The 20749-nt window shown below is 38.3% G+C and overlaps 2 protein-coding genes across 2 annotated transcripts; both read right to left on the bottom strand.

Annotated features, from left to right (window-relative positions):
• Positions 1–624: 624 nt before the first annotated feature.
• On the bottom strand, positions 625–4954 carry thap12b (THAP domain containing 12b). The gene is made up of 5 exons (XM_079611216.1): positions 4685–4954; positions 3872–3992; positions 3672–3779; positions 3350–3386; positions 625–2899 (listed from the first exon to the last, which is right to left on the bottom strand). The coding sequence occupies exons 1-5, from the start codon at positions 4771–4773 to the stop codon at positions 1008–1010; spliced, it is 2247 nt and encodes a 748-aa protein (XP_079467342.1). The 5' UTR covers positions 4774–4954; the 3' UTR covers positions 625–1007.
• Positions 4955–8378: 3424 nt separating this feature from the next.
• Positions 8379–20740, bottom strand: dyrk1ab (dual-specificity tyrosine-(Y)-phosphorylation regulated kinase 1A, b). The gene is made up of 11 exons (XM_079611217.1): positions 20002–20740; positions 14595–14791; positions 14268–14360; positions 12954–13142; positions 12616–12763; positions 12226–12512; positions 11969–12115; positions 11231–11371; positions 10805–11108; positions 10566–10690; positions 8379–10467 (listed from the first exon to the last, which is right to left on the bottom strand). The coding sequence occupies exons 2-11, from the start codon at positions 14712–14714 to the stop codon at positions 9868–9870; spliced, it is 2154 nt and encodes a 717-aa protein (XP_079467343.1). The 5' UTR covers positions 14715–14791; positions 20002–20740; the 3' UTR covers positions 8379–9867.
• Positions 20741–20749: the final 9 nt, after the last annotated feature.

A 20749-nucleotide genomic window follows, 5' to 3' on the forward strand; every position in this document is an offset into this window, starting at 1 on the left:
CAAGTAGTTACAACTGGCATGATTTTATACAAATGCTGCTCTCTTGAGGACCAAAGTTGAATCAACTATAAATACAAGAGCAACAGATGTTATTCATGCAATTATGCTTACACATTACTTTACAATTTATGTTATGCATTTATAATTTGCATTGCAAATAGGTTTTATAAGGTTTACTTAATATTTACTAAATATTATAAAAGACAAACATGATTTAAGTTGGCATGTCAACAGGCTATGCATTTCCACAAAATGCTATTAATGACAGATGGCAGAAATGTAGTCACATATTTTTTTGTAAGTGATTAACAGCATTAGTTAACGAACTAACAATGAAAAACACTTCCAATGTATTTATTAATTTTAGTTCATTTTAATTTCAAAATGTACTTAAACGTTATTAAAATCAAATATACCAGTTAATTTTATTTAATGAACTTGATCTAACAATAAACAAATGTATTTTTATGAAGTAACGCTAACAAAGATGAATAAATACTGTAACACATCTTTTGCTAACATTAGCTAATGGAACCTTACTGTAAAGTGTTGCCCAGTACATATATACAATAACTGCAATAATGTATGAATGGCAGTTCAAAGAATTTACATCATTGTAGAAGACAGCATCGACAGTGTTTTTATTTTTTTTTACCCTTTGGACCAGTTTATACAAACACAAACTTGTCTTTAATGGCTGATTTTCAATGTATGTCAGTTTTGTCTTTTATCAGTCCAGCTTCACACTAGTCAGTCAAGCAAACAAAACAAAACAAAGCAAGACCACATCTTGATGTAGATACTCACATGGTGAATCTTTTTGACGGTCCTCACAAAATGTAAAAATAGTTCTATATTCCTCCGAGGGGGAAAAGACATGAAAATAAACAATTGGCATCATGACGAAAAGCAAAGGGAACTTACAAAATGTTATGCAAAACAACATCACATTTCCAGCTCAAATATGTTTGCAGTTGATACTTGGGAGAGTCTATATGTTTTGCCGGTTAATCACTCTCACTTTCTTCTGGGTAACTTTTTATATAACACTGAACCATTTCTTCCAGGTCTGTCTTTATATGGTAATTGATGTTTAACCCAGCCAGATTCTTACACCTTTGGTTTACCGCAGTGTCTGTGAGGTATGCCTGTAAGCGTCTTTGGGCAGTTTCACCGTGACTCCCATCAAGCTTCAGCACCGGCAACCCGGCTAATATTTTCAAAAACGCATTAACATTTGGGAAGAACTTCACATCGGAGTGCTGAAGGGTTTCGTGAATGGTGCATGGCAAGCTTACTTCCTTGCCTCTGTGTTTCCATTTTATCCTCCAACAATGCAGTTCAGCCGGCAATGTGTCTGGATGGGGCAGATCGCTCCTGTACATGTCCGCATGGGTCTCCTCGGAAGTATTGAACCTCATTTGGCCCATGACCGCGGGGACAAGAGACAAGCACTTGAGCGCCTTGAGATGATTCTCAGAGAAGATGTCCTTGACCTCCTGCGTGATGTACTCCATAACCGGCAGCGTAAGATACTCTTTGAAGAACGACTCCGCCTGGATTTCCACGGTCTTTACCGCCTGTTGCTTCCGAAGAAACAACCTCGGGACTTTGACAGGGATCTCCATTGCAGTCGCCAAACTGACAGCCTCTTCAAACCAGAATTCGTGGTATACTTCCAGATTGTCCGATACCTCGTGCAACGAATGCAGCACTGCTGTCAGGCTGTTGGCAGCGAAAAACACATCAATGGTCTCTCCTTGTAAGTTCTTACCAAAAGCCCTCGTGAAAGACAGGGCGTTCTTCAAAATGACCAAAGTCACGATGAACTCGAAGTCCGCCAAGGCCTCTGAAATAGCGTAAGCATCATTGGTGATTTGGTCGTTCCACTTCAGATCCTCATTGTCGTGTATGCTGTCCATGCACAGCAGAAGCGGCTCCATCAAATCGACAGCCATCTCGAACACATTATGAAGATCGGTCCAGGTTGAACGCGAGCCCTCTTTGAGAAGGTTTTCTTTTTCCGTGTCTCCCTGACACAGAATGGAGATGGCGTTATCGAGTTCGGTCTGCAGCAACGGAGATGTTTTAAAAAACGCATTCGTCTTTTTCAGAACCGACATCACGACTTGCACTCCGGTCAGCGGCATGCCATTAGCCAGATGAACATTAAGTGCACAGCTGGAAGTGGGCGTGATCACCGCCATGGGATATTTCTCCTTGAGCTGGGCAGCGATGACCTTCATCTTGGTCCCAAGTATACCAGATCCCGCATGCGCTTGTCCTCTGCAGTGTTCCATACTGAGGCCCCATCCCTTCGTCAACTGAGTCTCCAGTCTCTCAGCGACAGCAACCTCCTCTCCTTCAAATGAGAGGAACTCTATGAATTCTTCTCGAAGAGTGTTGGCTTGGTCTACAAAGCGCAGGAATACAGGCAGGTGTTCTCCCTCTGGGAAGTCCACTAACTCCCCTGTGACGATCGAAAAGAAGCGACATTCTCGGACTTGTTGAAGGATCTCTTCACGGACGCACCTCTCGCAGACCTCCAGCAGCTGCTTCTGCTGAACAGCCGTGCAATAGTCCTCATTAACAGACGCTGCCTCGAACCGCCTTCGCAGAAACTCATCGCCCGCATTGATACGGTTCTCAATTAGTCCTTGAAAGGTACCTGCCGTAAAGAGCCGTTCCTCCTCCTCAGAGCGAATCTCGTCTTCTCTTGCATTGCAACTGAATGGAAAGTTTTGCCTTCCAATCAAAACCATGACTTCAAACGAAGATCTTAAAAACTCTCTCAGGTCTTTTTGTTCGGGCGTCAGTTGAGGGACGTCGTCAGTGGTCTCGCTGTCATCTTGAGCATCACAGTCTTTTTTCGAGAGCAGTTGTTCAATTGAAGACTCCACTAAAGAGATAAAAAGTCACAAACATTAATCAGTTAAGTAAGGGTTAACGTACAGTCAACCGGTCAATATTACAAAATAAATTGGGTTATCAGAACCCCATCGTTTATCCAAACAAACATATGTAGAAATTTGTCTAGTATATTATCTTGCAACCTACAAAGTAATTGGCCTAGCAAGAAGAAAAACACTAACAATTTCCTTACACACAAACACTTTCACTTCAACTGAGATCAAGATGCGTTTATAAGAACAAGAGCGAGCGAGTCGGCGGAGTGATATGAGAACATGAGAGTGGCGAAGGTTTCAGTAACCCAAATGAGCAGAGTGATATCAGCGTTGCCATTGGTGACAGTAAATATTAAAAATATCTGACCGCTGAATGTTGCAATTGACCAATCAGAATCAAATACTCCAGAGAGCCAAGTAATAATCAATTATGTCTTACTTACATCGTCTTTCTTTGATTTTCCGAACCTCTTCATCTGTCTGAGGAAAACAGGAATGAAAAGTGTCATTTTATATTAAATGTTAGCCTAACTATTCAAGTACACTTGTATAAGAAACATAGATTATAACTATTGAGCTGATGTATAATGTTACATTTACTGACTTATCACTAATAATGTGAAATATGATACTTTGCTGCAAAAAATCTGTTATTATTATGTAGTTAAGATTCAAAAGAAGGAATGAAGGAGATTCAAAAGAATATACAATGGTATAATATGAATATTTATGAGAACACCTGGAAAAAAACAAAGAGTATTCTACCAGAACTTTGATGCGTTTGCGATGTCTGCTGTGAGGATTGCCGAGGTGGCTGGTTAAATCAAAAATCGTGGGAATAGCAGTGTCCCTTAGTACTGTCCTGTAAGGGCTCTGAAAAACACATTCAACAGAGAAAAAGAACAACTTAGAATTTTAACTATTTAGATAATATGATAAAACATTCAGATAACTCATTGCATTACAGTTTTGCATATCATGGCCGGTTCAAAGTGCTTTGCACACAGTCGGTAGTGCTTGTTCAGCTGATCAGGCGTCTTCTCCTCCAGATCTGCACGCCGACAGTTCTCCACCCACAACCTACATCTGTGCAAATACACAACAAAGTATGTTCAGATTTATGAAATCAATCATTAATAATTTCTTGCTAAACATTTTAGTTTGAATTTATACAGAAATGTTTGGTTGATGTTGTTGATAAACTACAGGATATATTTTTCCACTCCAATTCAAACACTGGATTTTGATTAACAATGTGTTTTTGCATTTAAAATTGTGACAGGTTAAGTCTTCTTTAAGTTAGGAGAGGCAAACACCTGCAAGAAAACACTACAGTATTACTAATATAATAATACAAGCATATGTAATATACTCTTAAGTAAATATTAGTTCCTACAAACATAGGATCTATCTCATCTATCTACATTCAATATGAAAAGAGTAAAGAACAGAAATTCAATTCACAAGCACAAGAATTGTCTTCACTGGGTACTAAACTTCTGTTGACCAGTTATTCACCAAATATTTCAACAAATTACATCACATCGACGAGGACAGACGTGTAAATAGCAGAAGCCTCGTTAGTCGCACTGATAAGTGTCATATCTGATGTCAACATGCACTGACTGCACTGAGAAAACATCAGTAACTTGCAGGAGCAACTTTGGCTTACCTTTCCCAGGAAGAATTAGTTTCATATCAGTCGTCAGAATAAATTAACTGCATTTAAACACAAGACGGCAGTGGTAGTGTTATGAAGCTTTTAAAAAAAGTCATACCTCTCCGGATCCCTTGGAAACCTAAAGAAAGCTAAATCGGACTGGGTGCTTTTCCTGGTACAGTTGGGAGCGGCACAAAAATTTGGCATTGTATGTCTGATTAAAACTTCCTACAGCCTTCTAGGCACTATATTAGTTATGCTGTCATTAATATACTTGTTTTAACATTACAGAAATGAAAAAGGCGCGCAAGTATAGAACACCAGTATTGTTGGCGTGCCAGCCCACAATGCAACTCGTTTCAATCCCACAATGCATCAGCCATACTGAAAGGAACGAATCAATTTTGATTCAGATCGTTTCATTGAATCGTTTGAACCGGTTCACAAAACCGGTCTGACTCGTTCCAAACGATTCTCGCGTAAACGGCTCTTACTCATTTGTTGATTCAGCCGGTATGGAGAATGTGGATTTGAGTCTGCTCTTTTACATTTTCTTTTTATTAACTTTTTACTGTTTACATTTTACCTCCAACATGTTTTTAAAATACAATAATTAACAACAATAATATAATAATAATCCATCTGGTACCCAATTATGTCGTCTTTTTTTAACACAATGATATTTTTAATACGAATTCTTAGTTTCTTCTCAGTAAAGTCTTTCAAAAATGTTAACAGTGTATAAAACAAATAAATTGGTTCTATAATATGATACTATCTGGTATTATCTATACGTGTCATTAATTATTTGGGTCAATTTAGTTAATTTGCTTGTTATGGTTTCAAGCACAGCTAAATCGGTACACTTTACTGAATAATCTTCATCATAATGCAGATCTTACACTGGCCGCATGCAAAATTCAAACAAATAAATACTTGGATTTGAAATAATCGTTTTTCAGTCTCCGTCCATAGCTCACTTGTTGAGAGTCTGTAAGCAATTTCCCCTTTTGAAAATCACCCTTAGCTTTCACTGATGTAAATGCACAAAGTCATCAGTGAACGATGTTCAAAAAACTACGGAGTTCAGTTCACCAGAGTCGAAATCATTCAGTTGAATGCCACCTGACAGCCAGGATCCTCTCTCCCTTCGCACTCATTAAAGCCGTGAATCCTGTAGATGGCAGCAAAGACCGGGCATTTTTATTCCCAATAAAATTCACAACATTGTGGTGTTGCTCACTGCAGAGCCAATTGACGTCCAGCTCCACCTCTGTGGACCTATGGGTGGATCTTAATCTCCACCTCTAAAGTCCAGAGAGAGGGAGCTGAACGTCATCACCCCACTAAAATATTAGTAATGAATTTGTGACAATCAAGAACAATGTTGATATAACTACAATGATTACACATTATTTATTAATAATCCATATATTTCATTAGAGGTAGCTAGGCTACTAAAATAAATCAATGGTCTCGAAAACTACAATGCTGTATCGTTAGAATATCTCATTTCTGAATACTCAGGTTTTGTTTCAAATGAGCTGTCAAATGGCTCTTTAAATATGGATCATAAGATTTCGTAACTACGTCATGACGTTAAGAATCGCTGAATCTGAACCGATTCTTTGAAACGAGTTGTTCAAAAGAACCGATTCCGGGTTCTCTTCACTAATAATCTTAACTACAAATAAGACTATTCATTTCAAACACCTATGTCAAGCGTAGAGACGCTAAAACACATTATCATTAAATCACAGTTTACTGCGTTGTACAGATTACAAAATAGGATCATTTCTGCAATAGAGTTGAACTACATAATAGAAACAAACACTGCTCATAGCTTGCATATTAAACATTTTATTTTTGTTTGCAATTAAACCCTGCGTATTGTCGAATTCAGCATGGCACATTTATACTGAACGATGTGACTTCGAAGTAAGTTTATACTTGATAGAAAATGTTGGGCTCGTCCGGGATTTGAACCCGGGACCTCTCGCACCCGAAGCGAGAATCATACCCCTAGACCAACGAGCCGCGCACTCAGTGGAGAGAATACCGCCACATAAAGAATGCGATATATATTTCACCTATATATTTTTACGTTACCATCTTTTAAAGCTGATTACATTATGTCTGTCGAACTTGTCATAAACTTATTTGTATGTACGGTTTATAATTTGTTATTCGATAATCTACAGCAACTATTTTAACACGCATGTAAGTTAAATAGTTCTCGTCAGAACTAACGTTAAGTTACTCGTTTAGGCATTCCTCTATATATTAGACGTAACGTTACTATGTAGTGTTGAAGCAACAAGCAGGGTGATAAAGAAAAAAGCCAAGAGCGCGTCAATTAAGTTATTTTTTATATATCATACATAAGACTGTTTGAATATAATACAAAGGGCATTTTCATATACACAGCAAAGTCTTGACTAGATCTTACAATCTGTGGACACTTATCCTTTTTCCCCATGCTGTTCAATTATATAGTGCATGTTGCATGAAAAGGGTCAAGAAAATCTGGAAAGAAAGAAAAAAATCAAAAGGCAGAAGAATGTTGAATTAAAATCCATGATCTTGTGAAACAGTGACATTTAATGCATTTAAGAGAAAGGGAAGAAACAGACCTAGCAAACCATGAGCATTATAAAAGTGTGGACATACATGCGTCATACCCTGTGAAAAGATTCTTTCGGTACAAGTTATAAGCCCTACCTTTAATGTTGTCCTGTCAAATGCCTCTGACTAAAAGCGATTTTGGTCCAATGACCGAGTAAGACAAGAAGGGTAAAAAAAAAAAAAAAAACTAAATAGGTAAGCAAAAACATGGCAATGTAATTGACATACCAGCAGGAGCAATGTAGTGAGTTCTATACTTCCTTTATTTAAAAAAATATAAATATATACATAAATTCTATTTCAACTATTAAAAAGGGGCTGCATTTCATGAAAACTGCGCTAAATCAGATCTCATTTAGTAACAGCTGAAACAGGTGCACTCTTTAAAAGTTTCTGTAATTTTTTAGATTTTGATTTTTGGAATGTTTTTGTCAACGTCATCAAACTGCATTCAAATGTTTTTATATATAAAAAACACTTTTAAATCCAGCTAACATTCAGGTAAACCTTCTTTCCGATTACCATTAGCCGTTGTGAGATTTGTAAATATACCAAACATGACTCTGGCTGAAAGTGATGTCTTCGCGAAAAGGAAAACCTGCACACACTTTCTGGCAGGATATTGTCCAACTGTCTGTAAAGAACTGCTAGATTGAGAGAAGTAGCAAACAAGGTTTCTATGAAGAAATGAGAGCAAGTGAGAAGCTAGGTGGGGGTCTTGAGGGGGGGCTCACAACCTCTAATATAAGAATCAGAGTGAGCATAGCTATCCTTAACATGACTGAAGTGACTATAAACATTTATCCTCTTCAGAACAACATGCATGTGCCCAGTGTCTGTGTGGCAGCACGTCACCTAGTTTCCCTTTGAATTGTACATCTGAGGCAAGCATCAAACCAATCACTTGATAACAAATTCAACTCAGACTCAGAGGTCACAGTAGCTACAGTAGACTGCCTGAATAAATAAATTTAAGTAGCCACTTAGATTTAAAAAGGTAGAAATTAGCATGTTCATCAAATTAGGTATAAAAGGCAGCATCACTGACTGATAGACCAGGTAAATACAAAACAAAACACTTTTCTCTCCTCAGAATAATTTGTGATCTCTCAGCTACTCTGTAGCCTGCAGAGTAACCGGCAGAGTCCTTTCCCTCCCCTTGACAGGAAAAACGAATGAAAACCGGGGAGGTTTATCCATATAATTTCAGTATTTTGTTAACATTAAAACAAAGTAGTTCAGCAAAAGTTCCAGTTTGAGAGTATACAGACTAAAATGGACGTTGGGCTGAAGTGGTGAACTGCTACATTATTTCTTACAGACACCTAGTGCTATAAAAAACAACTGCTTTGGTATATCAAAAGAAAGACAGAGAGAGAAAAAGAAGACACTAATAAAGAAGAAAAACTAATTTGTGTAAAATTCACAGCATAATTCAAGAGGAGAAAAAAGGCAGTCACATAAATCTCATTACATGTCTTCTGTGTTCAACACAAAGAGGCAAATTTATGCAGATGTTTTTCAATGGGAACCACATGCTTGACGGGGGGGGGGGAAATGAAAAAGTAATAAAAGACAATTAATGGGAATGAATACCTTCTATGTGAAATCCCACTTCAGCAATTTTAGGAAGTCATGTAAGGGACGTTTGAACAAGACCCTGCAATTTGGAGTCCCTTAAATGAGAAATCTTTGCTAAATAAAGGCCTCTAAATAACCATTCTCGACTCGTTCACCTTCCCTAACCAATTAAGGACTCTTTAAATGTTAAAAATAGAGGACAGCCATCATCTCTATTTAATGATAAAGTCCAGCTCCTTTTCAGTCAAGGTCCAAAAGTCATAAGGCCAAAGGGTTCTCAACAGCAGCCCCAGATCCATCTGGATCTGGATCCGGATCCGGATCTGTCCCCCCCACCCCACCCCCCGTCACTCCTCAGTTGCTGTACGTAGTCGAAGCCGCCCGGTCTGGAGGACTCCAGGCCTGAAGAGTACTGCACCTGCCTGTCTCGGGCCCTAACAACAGCTCCTCCCCGCCGCTAGGCCAGCGCTCGCCACCGGAGCTCCGCAGCTTTGTGCCCCCCTCTCGAAGAGTTACACGATACCGACAACACGAAATATCACTGCAAGTACTGCTTCCTTGACACGCTACAGGTTTAAACACACAGCTCTTTAGAGAAGTTTCACTTAAAGGGTAAATTAAAGAACGACCAGCCAAATTATAATGTCCAATGTTTCACTTGTTTGAACTAAACAAATGTTTTGCATTGCTTTACATATAAAAAGCTGTACGACAGCTCACAGATCTGAAATGCTCACTGTATTGAACAAATTAAATTAAATCTCCTAGTTTCCAATGTAACAGATGGTAAATAAGTACTGTATGCAGGTGAGTGAATCGGCAGATGGATGTCTCAGTTTCACTATGGTTATTTGCAGTATTACTAACTTATCTAGAAATCGACAACGTAAAAGGATGGAAATACATATATACTTTTTTAAATACTCTTCAATTTGTAGCGGTTCAGTGATATCTCCCCTCAGAAGTGAGCAGCTTTTATTCTCTATGCACCTTTTTGAAAAACAGGAGAAAATGAAAACACCACTATAAAAAAAGGAAGGAAAAAACACAAAACAAAATAAAAAACAAAATTTCACACAGAAAAACAAACTAAAGTCACGAGCTGGCCATCGAGCTCTGCTGAACACAGACTCCAGTCATTGGAGAATCTTCCCTATCAATGCCTTGTCTCATGCCCAGGTGTCCCTCTGCTATAAAGTGACCAGTTCCTGTGTTTGTGGCAACAGGGTACGTGGGATGTCCAGCCATACCAGTCTCTTGGCGAGGATTTGAGAAGGCACCCAAACCCATACTCATACTCAAACTTCCGTTTTGGCTAAAGTCCAGGGTGTTGGCAGGAAGGTGGCGAAGCTGGTAAGCCTGGTTGCCTTGGTTTCCTGTGGAAGAGGAAGATGTGGAGGAAGAGGATGCAGAGGAAGACAGGGATGTCATGGACAGATGACCGTGCACCACCTCCATGGAATCCTGGGTGGAGGCGCTGTTAGTGGGCGAGTTGTAGAGTCGCGGCCGTGGTCGCGGTGCTATGACTTGTCCGTGGTGGTGGTGGTGGTGATGATGGTGATGGGGGTGCAATGCCTTGGGATGCTGGGGAGGCACATGAAAAGTGGTTTCCTGGACTGGATGAGTCTCTACAGTGACAGGTTCTGGTCCTACGATTCCAGGCCATACTACTGGTGGATGATAAGGCTGTCTCGCCTGCACAAACAAGGTAAATCAGAAGAAGAAAAATCAGTCTTGAAGGCCAAACCTTGAATTCCTTTAACTACTTGACACGATAAGCCAAGGGGGCTCACCTGAGGGCAAAGGTTGTCACAGTCTATGGCTGGCATGGCTGTGCCAAAATGCCCGCCGCTGTGCCGATGGTGGTGAGTTGGATCGGATCTTGCTCTGCCACTGGTGCTTGTTCCAGATGATCCTCCTAAGGCAAAGCAAAGGAACTGCGTTAAGCTTTACCCAGAAACACCACTAACAAGTCAGTTACAATAAAGAGTTTAGACAGAATCCAGAACAGATTAAAAAAAAATAGTAGAACCTGAGCTTGAGGATGTACTAGAAGTGGTCCCTGATGACTGCGACTGCTCAAGTGCAGGACTTGTTGACACACTACTGCTTGTATTTGTTCCTTCATCTGTCGTCTTCTTGAAGAAACTGTGCTGGAGGGCATAGTAGGGCTGAATTCGCGTCTTGGGGTCATAGTCTAGCATTCTGAGAATGAGGTCCTTGAACTTTAAGTAGTCAGCTACTGCGTGGCCGGATTCTCCCGCCCGACGACCGCCTGGTCCACCACATTCCACTCCCATGATGGCATGGAGCTTTCGAGATGCCGGAGGTTTGTACTGATCACAGAAAAGCAGAGACACATTACAGAACTTACAACAATAATAACAAGCATTCACACAACATCTGCATAAAACTTTACATGATAGTGATTCCACTTCAAAATATCAGTAACACATACCCTTTTTCCATCTTTGGTCTTCTTAATACTCCATGTGCCATCTGACAACTTCTCAAAAAACTTCCTGGCTTTTGGTGCTAGGTCCATAATGTGATTGGGTGGGATCCCAAGTACTTCAACAATTTTGTTCATTTGGTCCACCTATTGGGGTTTCATTTAAAAACATAAGTTATGTCAGACTATTTTTTACTATTACATTTTTATAAGGTAGAATTATCCACAATCAACTATGGCGTGACTCCTGTATTCTGTACCACATTAAACAAGAAGTAAGTGGATCTCAACTGAGGGGGCCTAAGCAAACTTCTAATGGGGCCTCAACAAAAAATCAAGATATTATTCTTATTTTAAATAGCCTCTTTTTTTGTCTTTGAACATTTACATTTAATTATTTAGCAGATTCTTTTATCCAAAGCAAATACAAATGAGCAGAATTTTGAAGAATTATAAAAGTGTGATTCTGGTAAAGTCATACAAATTACTTAAATCTTATAACTCCTCAGGCATTTTATATATTTTATTAACATACATTTTTCAAGATATGCCAAAGTCTATGATATGCCATATGCCAAAAGTAAATGACTTTTGAGTCTAAAAGATTGAGAATCACAGATTTAGGGGATTCAATCCCACATTTTAATGTAGTTGTCACTCCTAAACCTTTAGATTCATGGTGTTTAAGGATACAGGGAATGGAATTATCATTAACAATCAATACCATTTCATATAGCTCATTACCTCATTTGCTCCACTAAAGAGAGGTTCTCCTGTATGCATTTCCACCAGAATACATCCCAGAGACCACATATCAATGGCCAGGTCATATGGCATTCCTAATAACACTTCAGGGGAGCGGTAGAATCGACTCTGGATGTACTGATATATCTGATGTGGAAGGAGGAATACAAAATTAAAATTAAGCATACTGTGACAATCACCACACAGTCATTTTTAACATTCTCCACACAAGCAATAAACAAGGTGGTTCACATTACCCTTTGTCCCAGTTGGCAGGAGCTCCCAAAGTCCACTATTTTGATGGCACTTCTCTTGGGGTTACATAGCAGGATGTTCTCTGGCTTTAGGTCACAGTGGATGATGCTGAGCTCAGGTGTAGCAAGAAACAGAAGTGCTGTACACAATTGCTGGGCAAACTTCCGTGTCAGATTCAAAGAGACACCTCTGAAGTTCGTATTTCGTAACAAGTCATACAGGTTGTATGACAACATTTCAAATACTAAGCAAAGATGATTCCGGAACATGAAGTGCCGTTTCAAGTGTACTGAAAAAACAAAACGAAAAAAAAAACAGATTTTGAATTGAAGTAATGCACCGTATGTAAAGACTTTGAAAATAAATCAAAGAGTTGAACTGTTACAACTTACCTATATAGTATTTCATCTCTGTGTCATGTTTGTTCATTAGCTCGAGAAGCCGCACTTCAATTTGAGCTTGATTCAGAAAGGCCTTCTTGTTCTTGATGATCTTAATTGCTACCCACTCTTGCTCAGCTCGGTCATAAGCTTTTACAACCTAAAATCATGTGTCAATTACTTTCATAAGTCAATCATTTTAAGTTTCGTTCACTTATAGAATATCTAAACTACTTTGCTTTCAAGGTCCAAAACAATAATTTAGCATGTTTCATTATGGCAAAAGTTGATATTTCTTACTATTATTTTCCTTGACAAACTAAATCTGAAGAGACTCAAAGACATCATACCTGTCCAAATGACCCTTTTCCAATTAAAGAGTCAATTTCATAGCGGTCCATCCATTTTTCCCCATTCTTGACAACGTAGTCGTAGTTCTCATCATCATAGCCATCATTAAAGACTTTTCTTTCTTTCTTGTGGCTGGAGTCCTCACCTTGACCCTGTTGATGCCGTCGTTTCTTTTTTGCATAATACACCTATACAAAGGAGTGACAGAGCAGTTTCATAGCATCAGTCTCAAATATGTAAGCATAGTTGTGCTCATAACTTTATTATTTAGTCTGAGAACTTCCTAAATACTTTTCATAGATACATTAGGGCTGCACGATTATGACAATAATCATAGTAGTTGATTATTCCCTTGAAATTGTAATTGCGATTATTGATTACGATCATCACAATTTACATTGAATGATGTTTTGAATAGCTTTATACCATTGTTTGAAGCAACTGCTTCAAATTTAATATAAAAATAAAAAACAAGCTGAAAACACACTTCCTAAAAATATTTTATTGCTATTCTATAGCATTAAGCATCAAATGTCAACTATATATTGGTTTGATTTCTTCTTTAATTCAATTTTTTTAAAGTAAAAATAATATGCATGGTTTAATAATAAGGGCTTTCGCACTGGTGTAGACCTAGAAACGTAGTTATAGGAACTAGCCGCCAGGGTGGTTCCCAGAGAACTAATGTTCCCCTAGGAACTCTGAAATTACTTACATTGTTGTTGTTGTTGTTGTTGTTGTCGTCGTCGTCTTTATTAGTTTATGATCTGTTTATCAGTCCTGTCTACATTATTAGACAGAACAGTTATACAAAGACAGTCGACAGTATATGAAAAAGTATTAGCGTTTGCCGTGTGGTTGATGTCCGATGTCGCTAGCTGAGCAGAAATTAAGAGGTCCATTTATCACTGTTTTCCATGTTCATGGAGTTAGTTTGTGGAATAAATATTTAGGCTGTGTGTATACACAGCTTTTTAAAAATGGCAGGTACTGGCGTTTCGCATGTCACTGGTAGTTCCTATTGTGCTGGGTTCTCTGAAGTAGTTTATCACAAAGTAACATGCTCTAAACACCTCTTAAGCACGCAGAATAATGTAAGTGGACGGAATCACAGAACATTTTGTAATCACGGCTTTGAACGATCAACGTAATAGTGGCAGCCGTAATCGTGATTGATTAATTGTGCAGCCCTAACATATAGTATTCTAATTGTGTTCTTTATTACTACTTTTCATCTTTATTTGGTGCTATACTACCACAAGGACAGTAATCTGGCAAAACACACAAATTAGATTAAAATGAAGAAATTTCACCTCATTGATGTGTTTGTAGGTTTTGATCAGGTCTATGGAGAGCTTCCTCAAAGGAGCTAAAGTGGGGTCACGAAAGCACTGGGGCATGTGCCTCTGCAACAACAAAAAAGTGGCATCATAGATTTAATAGGTGATATTTATTATTTCTCAACAAATCCAACTAATTTTGTCTACGAGGACAAATAATCCATAAGCAAGGTGAAATGTAACAGTAAGAATACATTTTACAAAGTGCAATAATTGAGCATATTCCACCCATGTTTATTCAAATGTGCATATTTAAGCAAAAAAAACTTAGTGAATAAACAAGAGTGGAGCATTTAGTACCTGGCTGGCAGTGAGTGCTTGTGTCTGATCACTGTATGGCAGTACAGTGACAGACTGGTCTGTACTCTGCTGGTGACAGTCACTGTACTGCTGGTGCGAATGAGGCATGGGAGCAGCCATCTGAAGACCAGCAGCATGGAAAGAAAGAGAGGGTGCAAGCCGGACAGACGAGGGTTTGCATGCTGAGGTCTCTCCCCCTGGAGGAAATTTAAGCTAAATTAGTGTGTGTTAGAACAAAATTCTCCTCTCTCCCTATGATCCTTTGAATTGCAAACCTCTTTCAGGTTAATAAGAGTATCCTTTTTTTCTCTGTTGTAGGAGAGCAAACCCATCCCTGAGATTTTTATGTAACCAAAGTGAAACATAGGCTTATAGCACTAACACAAAACAGGATAGAAAGTAAATAGGCCTATATATTTATGTACAAAAAATGTGTGCATTTATGTGATATTATTTATCCGAAATATGAAATGCAAATGAAGGCACTAGCAATTAAAGAAAAAAGAAAAAGAGCAAAAAGATATAGAATCGATTAATATAGCAGTAAAGAAAAGAAAAATACAACAGTTCTCTTCTTAATTTCTAAATAAAAATTGAAAATGCTACAGTGCAAATTTCATGTCAAGAGCAAAAAAATTTTTGTCAGAAATCTGTCCTCTTTTAGCTGTAAATTGTGATAATTATAAGGAGCTTGCTCATATATCAGCATCTCTTGCCAGGCAACACAATGCACCACAGCCACACAGAATCCCACCACTATTCAGAATCCCAGCAACAGCACCTAATTAGCATAGCCTATCACCAAGAAGATACAGTGTGATTTGGCAAGCCCATCAATGTTCAAGCCAATCACAGAAGAGTATGCAAATAGCCTACTTTTGTTGCCAGGGCAGAGCTGCTCCCATTTTCCAATAAGAAAACAAGAAATAAACAAGAAATAAAATTGAACTTTGGCACACTTAGATGAAGCATCCACCACATTGGAGCCTGACAGCAAAATAGCAGCTCAGACCCCACTCATGGTGTAGGAGCAGAGAATGATTCAGCTGACCTAACTAAGGCAGGGCAAAGAATTCATGTGATCCACAAAATATCAGAGGATGGAAACACTTCTACAGCCTTAAACACAACCATTTCAAAAGATTTTCAAGCCAAAAGCCTATGAAATAATAATACATATTTTACAGCACATTTTACATTTGCTAATATAAATATTTAAAATGGATTATATAATTAAAAAATACAGTAAAATATAATGCAGATGCTTCTATTTTTTCTTATAGCTGTTCTGCTATTGCACATTTCTCAATATAGGCTTGATGATTCATGGTATCAAGGACGGCATGCAATTCATGTGAACAGAAACACACATTTTACACTATACAAGTCAGTCCCTCTAAATGTATATCTAGTGCTGTTTCTGTGTGATTTAGAAGCTGCCTTTATAATTCAAAGAATAATGCAACAATTTTTGTAAGAATGAATAGGCCTGTATTAAAATTGTAAAGTTGGTAGCATAAAAAATGTCTACAAGCCTTTGCAAATATAAACATTCAACATGACCCTCAGCAGTGCATTTCCCTATTATGCATGTCACTCAAATTTGACATGTGCACTACTCAGATTGACATTTATATTTCTGAATCTGATTAAACTATAAAAAAAAGAAATATGATATATTGTTTACTTAAGTGTTTTCTGTTTACTGATCTGTGATTATCCTGCTTTAAGGGATGGAACCAAGTAAAACATAAATAAATAAAATTAAGGAGGAGTAATTAAGTTTTATTTGCTTTTTGACACCAAGTTTGTGATATGATTTGTAATAAATAAATCAAATCATTGGCATGAGCTTTTGACATCTAATCCAAAACTACTTTAATGAATCGTTTTAAAGTAATTTTATCCTATGACATGCCCGGGTAAATATCATACAGCAAATTCCTTTGACTATTGTACAGTGGGGAAATGTGATTACTAAATTACCATCTCTCAACAATGCCAAACATGCTGAATGCACATGCAAAAATAACCTAGAACAGTTATGGCTTTAAATCAAACAATCAATAATAAAGCTCTGTATCAACATAACTGGCCCTTACTTATTCAATAGCAGGCCAGCTCCCTGTACTTGAATGGCTTTCATGACAGCCACTGACACCTTCCTTCTCAAATTGCAAACATGTGCTAAATTTCCCAAAAAATGATTCCTCTTAATATATTTGGCACGGAGCACGCATGAACAAAAAAGTGCAGCAAACAAAGACAAACTTCACTCAAGTTATGACTAAGCAACAAAGAGAAAAAGCAGTTGTTTTTTGTTTATTTATTAGATATTCCACTTCAAACTAATAATGTTAAAGTGGCTTAATCTAGCCATGCAATAGTCAACTTTAACCATTAGACATATGAATACTGAAATTTACGACTTATAACCTACCACAGGGATAAATAGAGTAAGAGGTGCATAATTGCACAATAGTTTCTGCTTCAAAACAAAATCTAACTGCTAAGCTGAATGCATTATTTATTATTTAATTTAATCTTTAATAATTGTAAAACGTTTTCTTTCATTGCATTAAGTGTTAACTAACTTATCCAACACATTTAATCGTTTCCTTTGAGTACTGCATGTAAGGGATGCAAATAAACTTGGATACAAAATAAAACATCACAATAAAAGGGCAAAACATGTTAAATAAAATATTACAATACTGGGCATGTAATGCGCAATCTGCACATGTAGGCTATGTGTACTTTGTTTTTTAAACTTGGGCGACATTAAATTCCTACTTCTACCAGTAAGCCTAAATTTGCAAAACTTCTTAGTAAAATTTGCCTAATTTAACCAAGGATACCTGAAGGTGTCCAAAAAGTAAAAACTTTCTTCCAATTCTCCTATTAAAAGTTTAAGTAAGATATAATTAATCTAAAGGCTCTAAATAAATGTCTAAACAGCTAATCAAACCAAACCTCTCAAATGACACTCCAGCAGATTAGCTGGATTTCAGCACCAATACAACTCAAAAACAATTCAAATGAAATGGGGGGAAGAGGATATGGGAATGTCCGTTGAGTATAAGAAGAAAACAAATGAGCGACAGTAATGGATCCTGGTCCTTTTGTGCATCTAGGGCTATTTCTGCATATGTAGCAAAATTCATGCAACATAATCTTATAGTGTGATTTGAAATAAGCAGAGATGCACCGATTTATCGGCTGCTGATATTTATCAGCCATTTTTTTTATCAATTTAAACCATTGGCATATCAACTAGGCTATACTATAGCATGAAAAAAGCTGATATAACAAACTAATTGTTTATTTATTAACTGTGTGAAGGCACAGAGTTGTATCATGTCTGTTGCATAATCCTATGTTTTCGTCTGGTTAAAATAATTAAATAGCCTACTTCCCAAAAAAAAATTAAATCTGTACAAAATACAGCAGGGCTTGACAATAAGGACTGATCGGTGCCAGCGTGAACGACGCTCGGGACACTTGACGGAACGGCCACTTTCCCGATCAGTCTAGTGCTGCATCTTCAATAAAGTTTATCCTTTACACATCTTGCGAATTTAAATATTCAAGTGCAAGAAGAGAAAGAGAATTCAATTCTACTCACTGTTTGAGAAGTTTTTTTTTTAAAGCCATAAAGTCACGTCTCAGACAGCATGCACTGAATTGAGTTCTCTTTCACCTTTTCGAATTCACACAAAATGATGTCAAAGTGCAGGTCTTGGCGAGTATCCTTCCTTGTAAACATAGACGTTATGTTTAACATGAACATAAACAGTTGAGAAATAATACGATTGTGTAGTATATTTGAATTCATACAGTGAAAAGTATGCAATGTTATTTTACATTGATTAGCCTACTTTATGTGCCTGAAAACTACTGCTAGACCTACATGAAAAGCACTGTTTATTTCACAGGTATCTTTGTTGAGTTGTATTTATGTTGGCCTGTTGAATGTTAAATGGATCTAATTCATGTTCAATAAAAAATATTTGATGATGCAGCAATAAAACTCTCTCGTATACCTTAATGCATACGTTTTGAACTTTGCTAATTTGAAACATGATGAGAACACTGATCCATTTTAATGACAGAAGTTCAGATAAAAGAGCAAGTAACAGATATCGGTATTTAAAATCAGCTAATAGTTTGTTTAAATTGGTATTGGCTAAGAAATCAGTGCATCCCTAAAAATAAGCACAAAAGCCCCTGTTATACTGAGGCCACTGTCAATCACATTTGTGGGAGGAAGTGATGGACAAAAAAAGATGGCATCTGACATAGATCTACCTATGAACTTTCAGAATAAAGTTTACCTCAGGGAAACAGATACAACAAACCATGACCTTATTTAAGGGACATCTCTGCGTGTATATACATTCATATCTGAACCAACTGTACTTTTATTAGGGCTACAAGTATAACAGTGCCAACGCTGAACCTTCAGGTGACAGTGAGGGGAAATCTTACAGGCTGCCTTGTATTTACCTGGTCAGAGATCATTATTCATCTAGCAGAGGCGAAAGCATCCTTCTGAAACCTTTACCTAGATTGACAAATGCAAATCCGAGTAGCGTGCCATCAATTCCTCTAACGTTACATTAACCATAAATGACTTGATATAAATCCTTGAATACTCAGCTTGCCTAGCAAACTAACCATAGTTCAACTGATTGATAGTGACAGGTAAAGCGGACCTTACCTGTCTAGCTGGCTAAGCCATTCATCGGGGTCGATCGGACTCGTTTAACGCCTCCATCGTCACGCAAAAGTCTAAACCCGTACTACATGACTGAGCAATGTTTGCTGGATAACTATGGTTAGGCATCACATCGCTGGCTAATGTCAGCCCCCCTCCCCCGACAGGAAACCAGCCTGATGGCTAACTGACAACACGCTAGTCATGGGGCTTCATCATCATCATCATCACCACTACTACCACCAGCGTTACCAGTCAAACACTCCCATCAGACTGATGTGATGATACACTTTTATAATCACCAGCTGGTCGACTTTTTGCTGGTATACAAAATCGTTGGGCTGAGCAAACCACATTTGCTCCTGCAGTCTGACCTAGCGGAGCTAACGTTACACGGGGGTTAACTTTACCCGTTAAACGACTAACTTAACGTTAGCAGACTGTCCTAAAACCAGTACAAATGCTCACGAGTGAGGCTTGGGGAGTGTAAAAGCAGGCGGAGATGGTCGAATAAGCTATTAGTTAGGTGTATCAAAAAAGATCGCTAAATAACGTAAGGGAAGTTATTAATCGGCTAGCCATCTAGGCCAAATAAAACTAGCCTGTAGCTTCTACCAAACAAGCGGCTTGTAAACAAACCTACACACCCCCTATGTTTCATTTAGACCTCTACAAATGTCAAAGACTCACCTTTGATGATGTGATCTTCATTTAAAGTCCCAGATCCAGTAAAGTGAAGCGACTGATCCAGTTTCTCTACGCTGCTTCCGATGAGACACCCCTAATGTACTGAGCCAGACGGGGCTAAATGCTTTTTATTTTAATTGGCAGATAAAACAGCGTCTTTCCAGTTCGGTTTTGCCTGTGTCAGTCTTCATGCGTGTATTAATCATGGTTTATAGGTGGTGAAGTGAATGCTAGCGGCTAGTTAGCGCTCTTTCTCAGTGACTTTAACGAACGCAGCTAACTTAACCAGCTAGCGTCGGAAACGCACATTCAAGATTATTCGCGTCTGGAGAGGTGGAGGCGCAAAGTTATTGTTTTCAAAAGCAAGCTTAATCACTAAAAACAACGACGTGCAGATATTATAGAAACAGCGGCATAAAAATGTGAACAAAAAAAACGTTAAGCTTTTCTGTCAGTTTTCACAAAATGGCGCGCGTTCCAAACCTGCGCAGCGGACCGGCCCGGCGGACCCGAGACACGGACGACTAGCCCACTAAATATATTCCTGACATTCCGATTCTTTGTCCGGGTGTCGTTTTCAGTCCGACGCGGTTGGCGAAGCCTTTCCAAAATCGCCACTGTTACGAGCGCGTGACTGCATTATTCCGGCGGGAAGCGAAAACATTTGAAAGATTAAAAAAGCAACTGACAAAATGGCGACAGCCTGGGATGTTGCTATGGCAACTGTCAATCACGCAACCGAGTACCCGGA

This window comes from Phoxinus phoxinus (assembly GCF_949152265.1).
Source record: "Phoxinus phoxinus genome assembly, chromosome: 4".
NCBI classification, from domain to species: domain Eukaryota; kingdom Metazoa; phylum Chordata; class Actinopteri; order Cypriniformes; family Leuciscidae; genus Phoxinus; species Phoxinus phoxinus.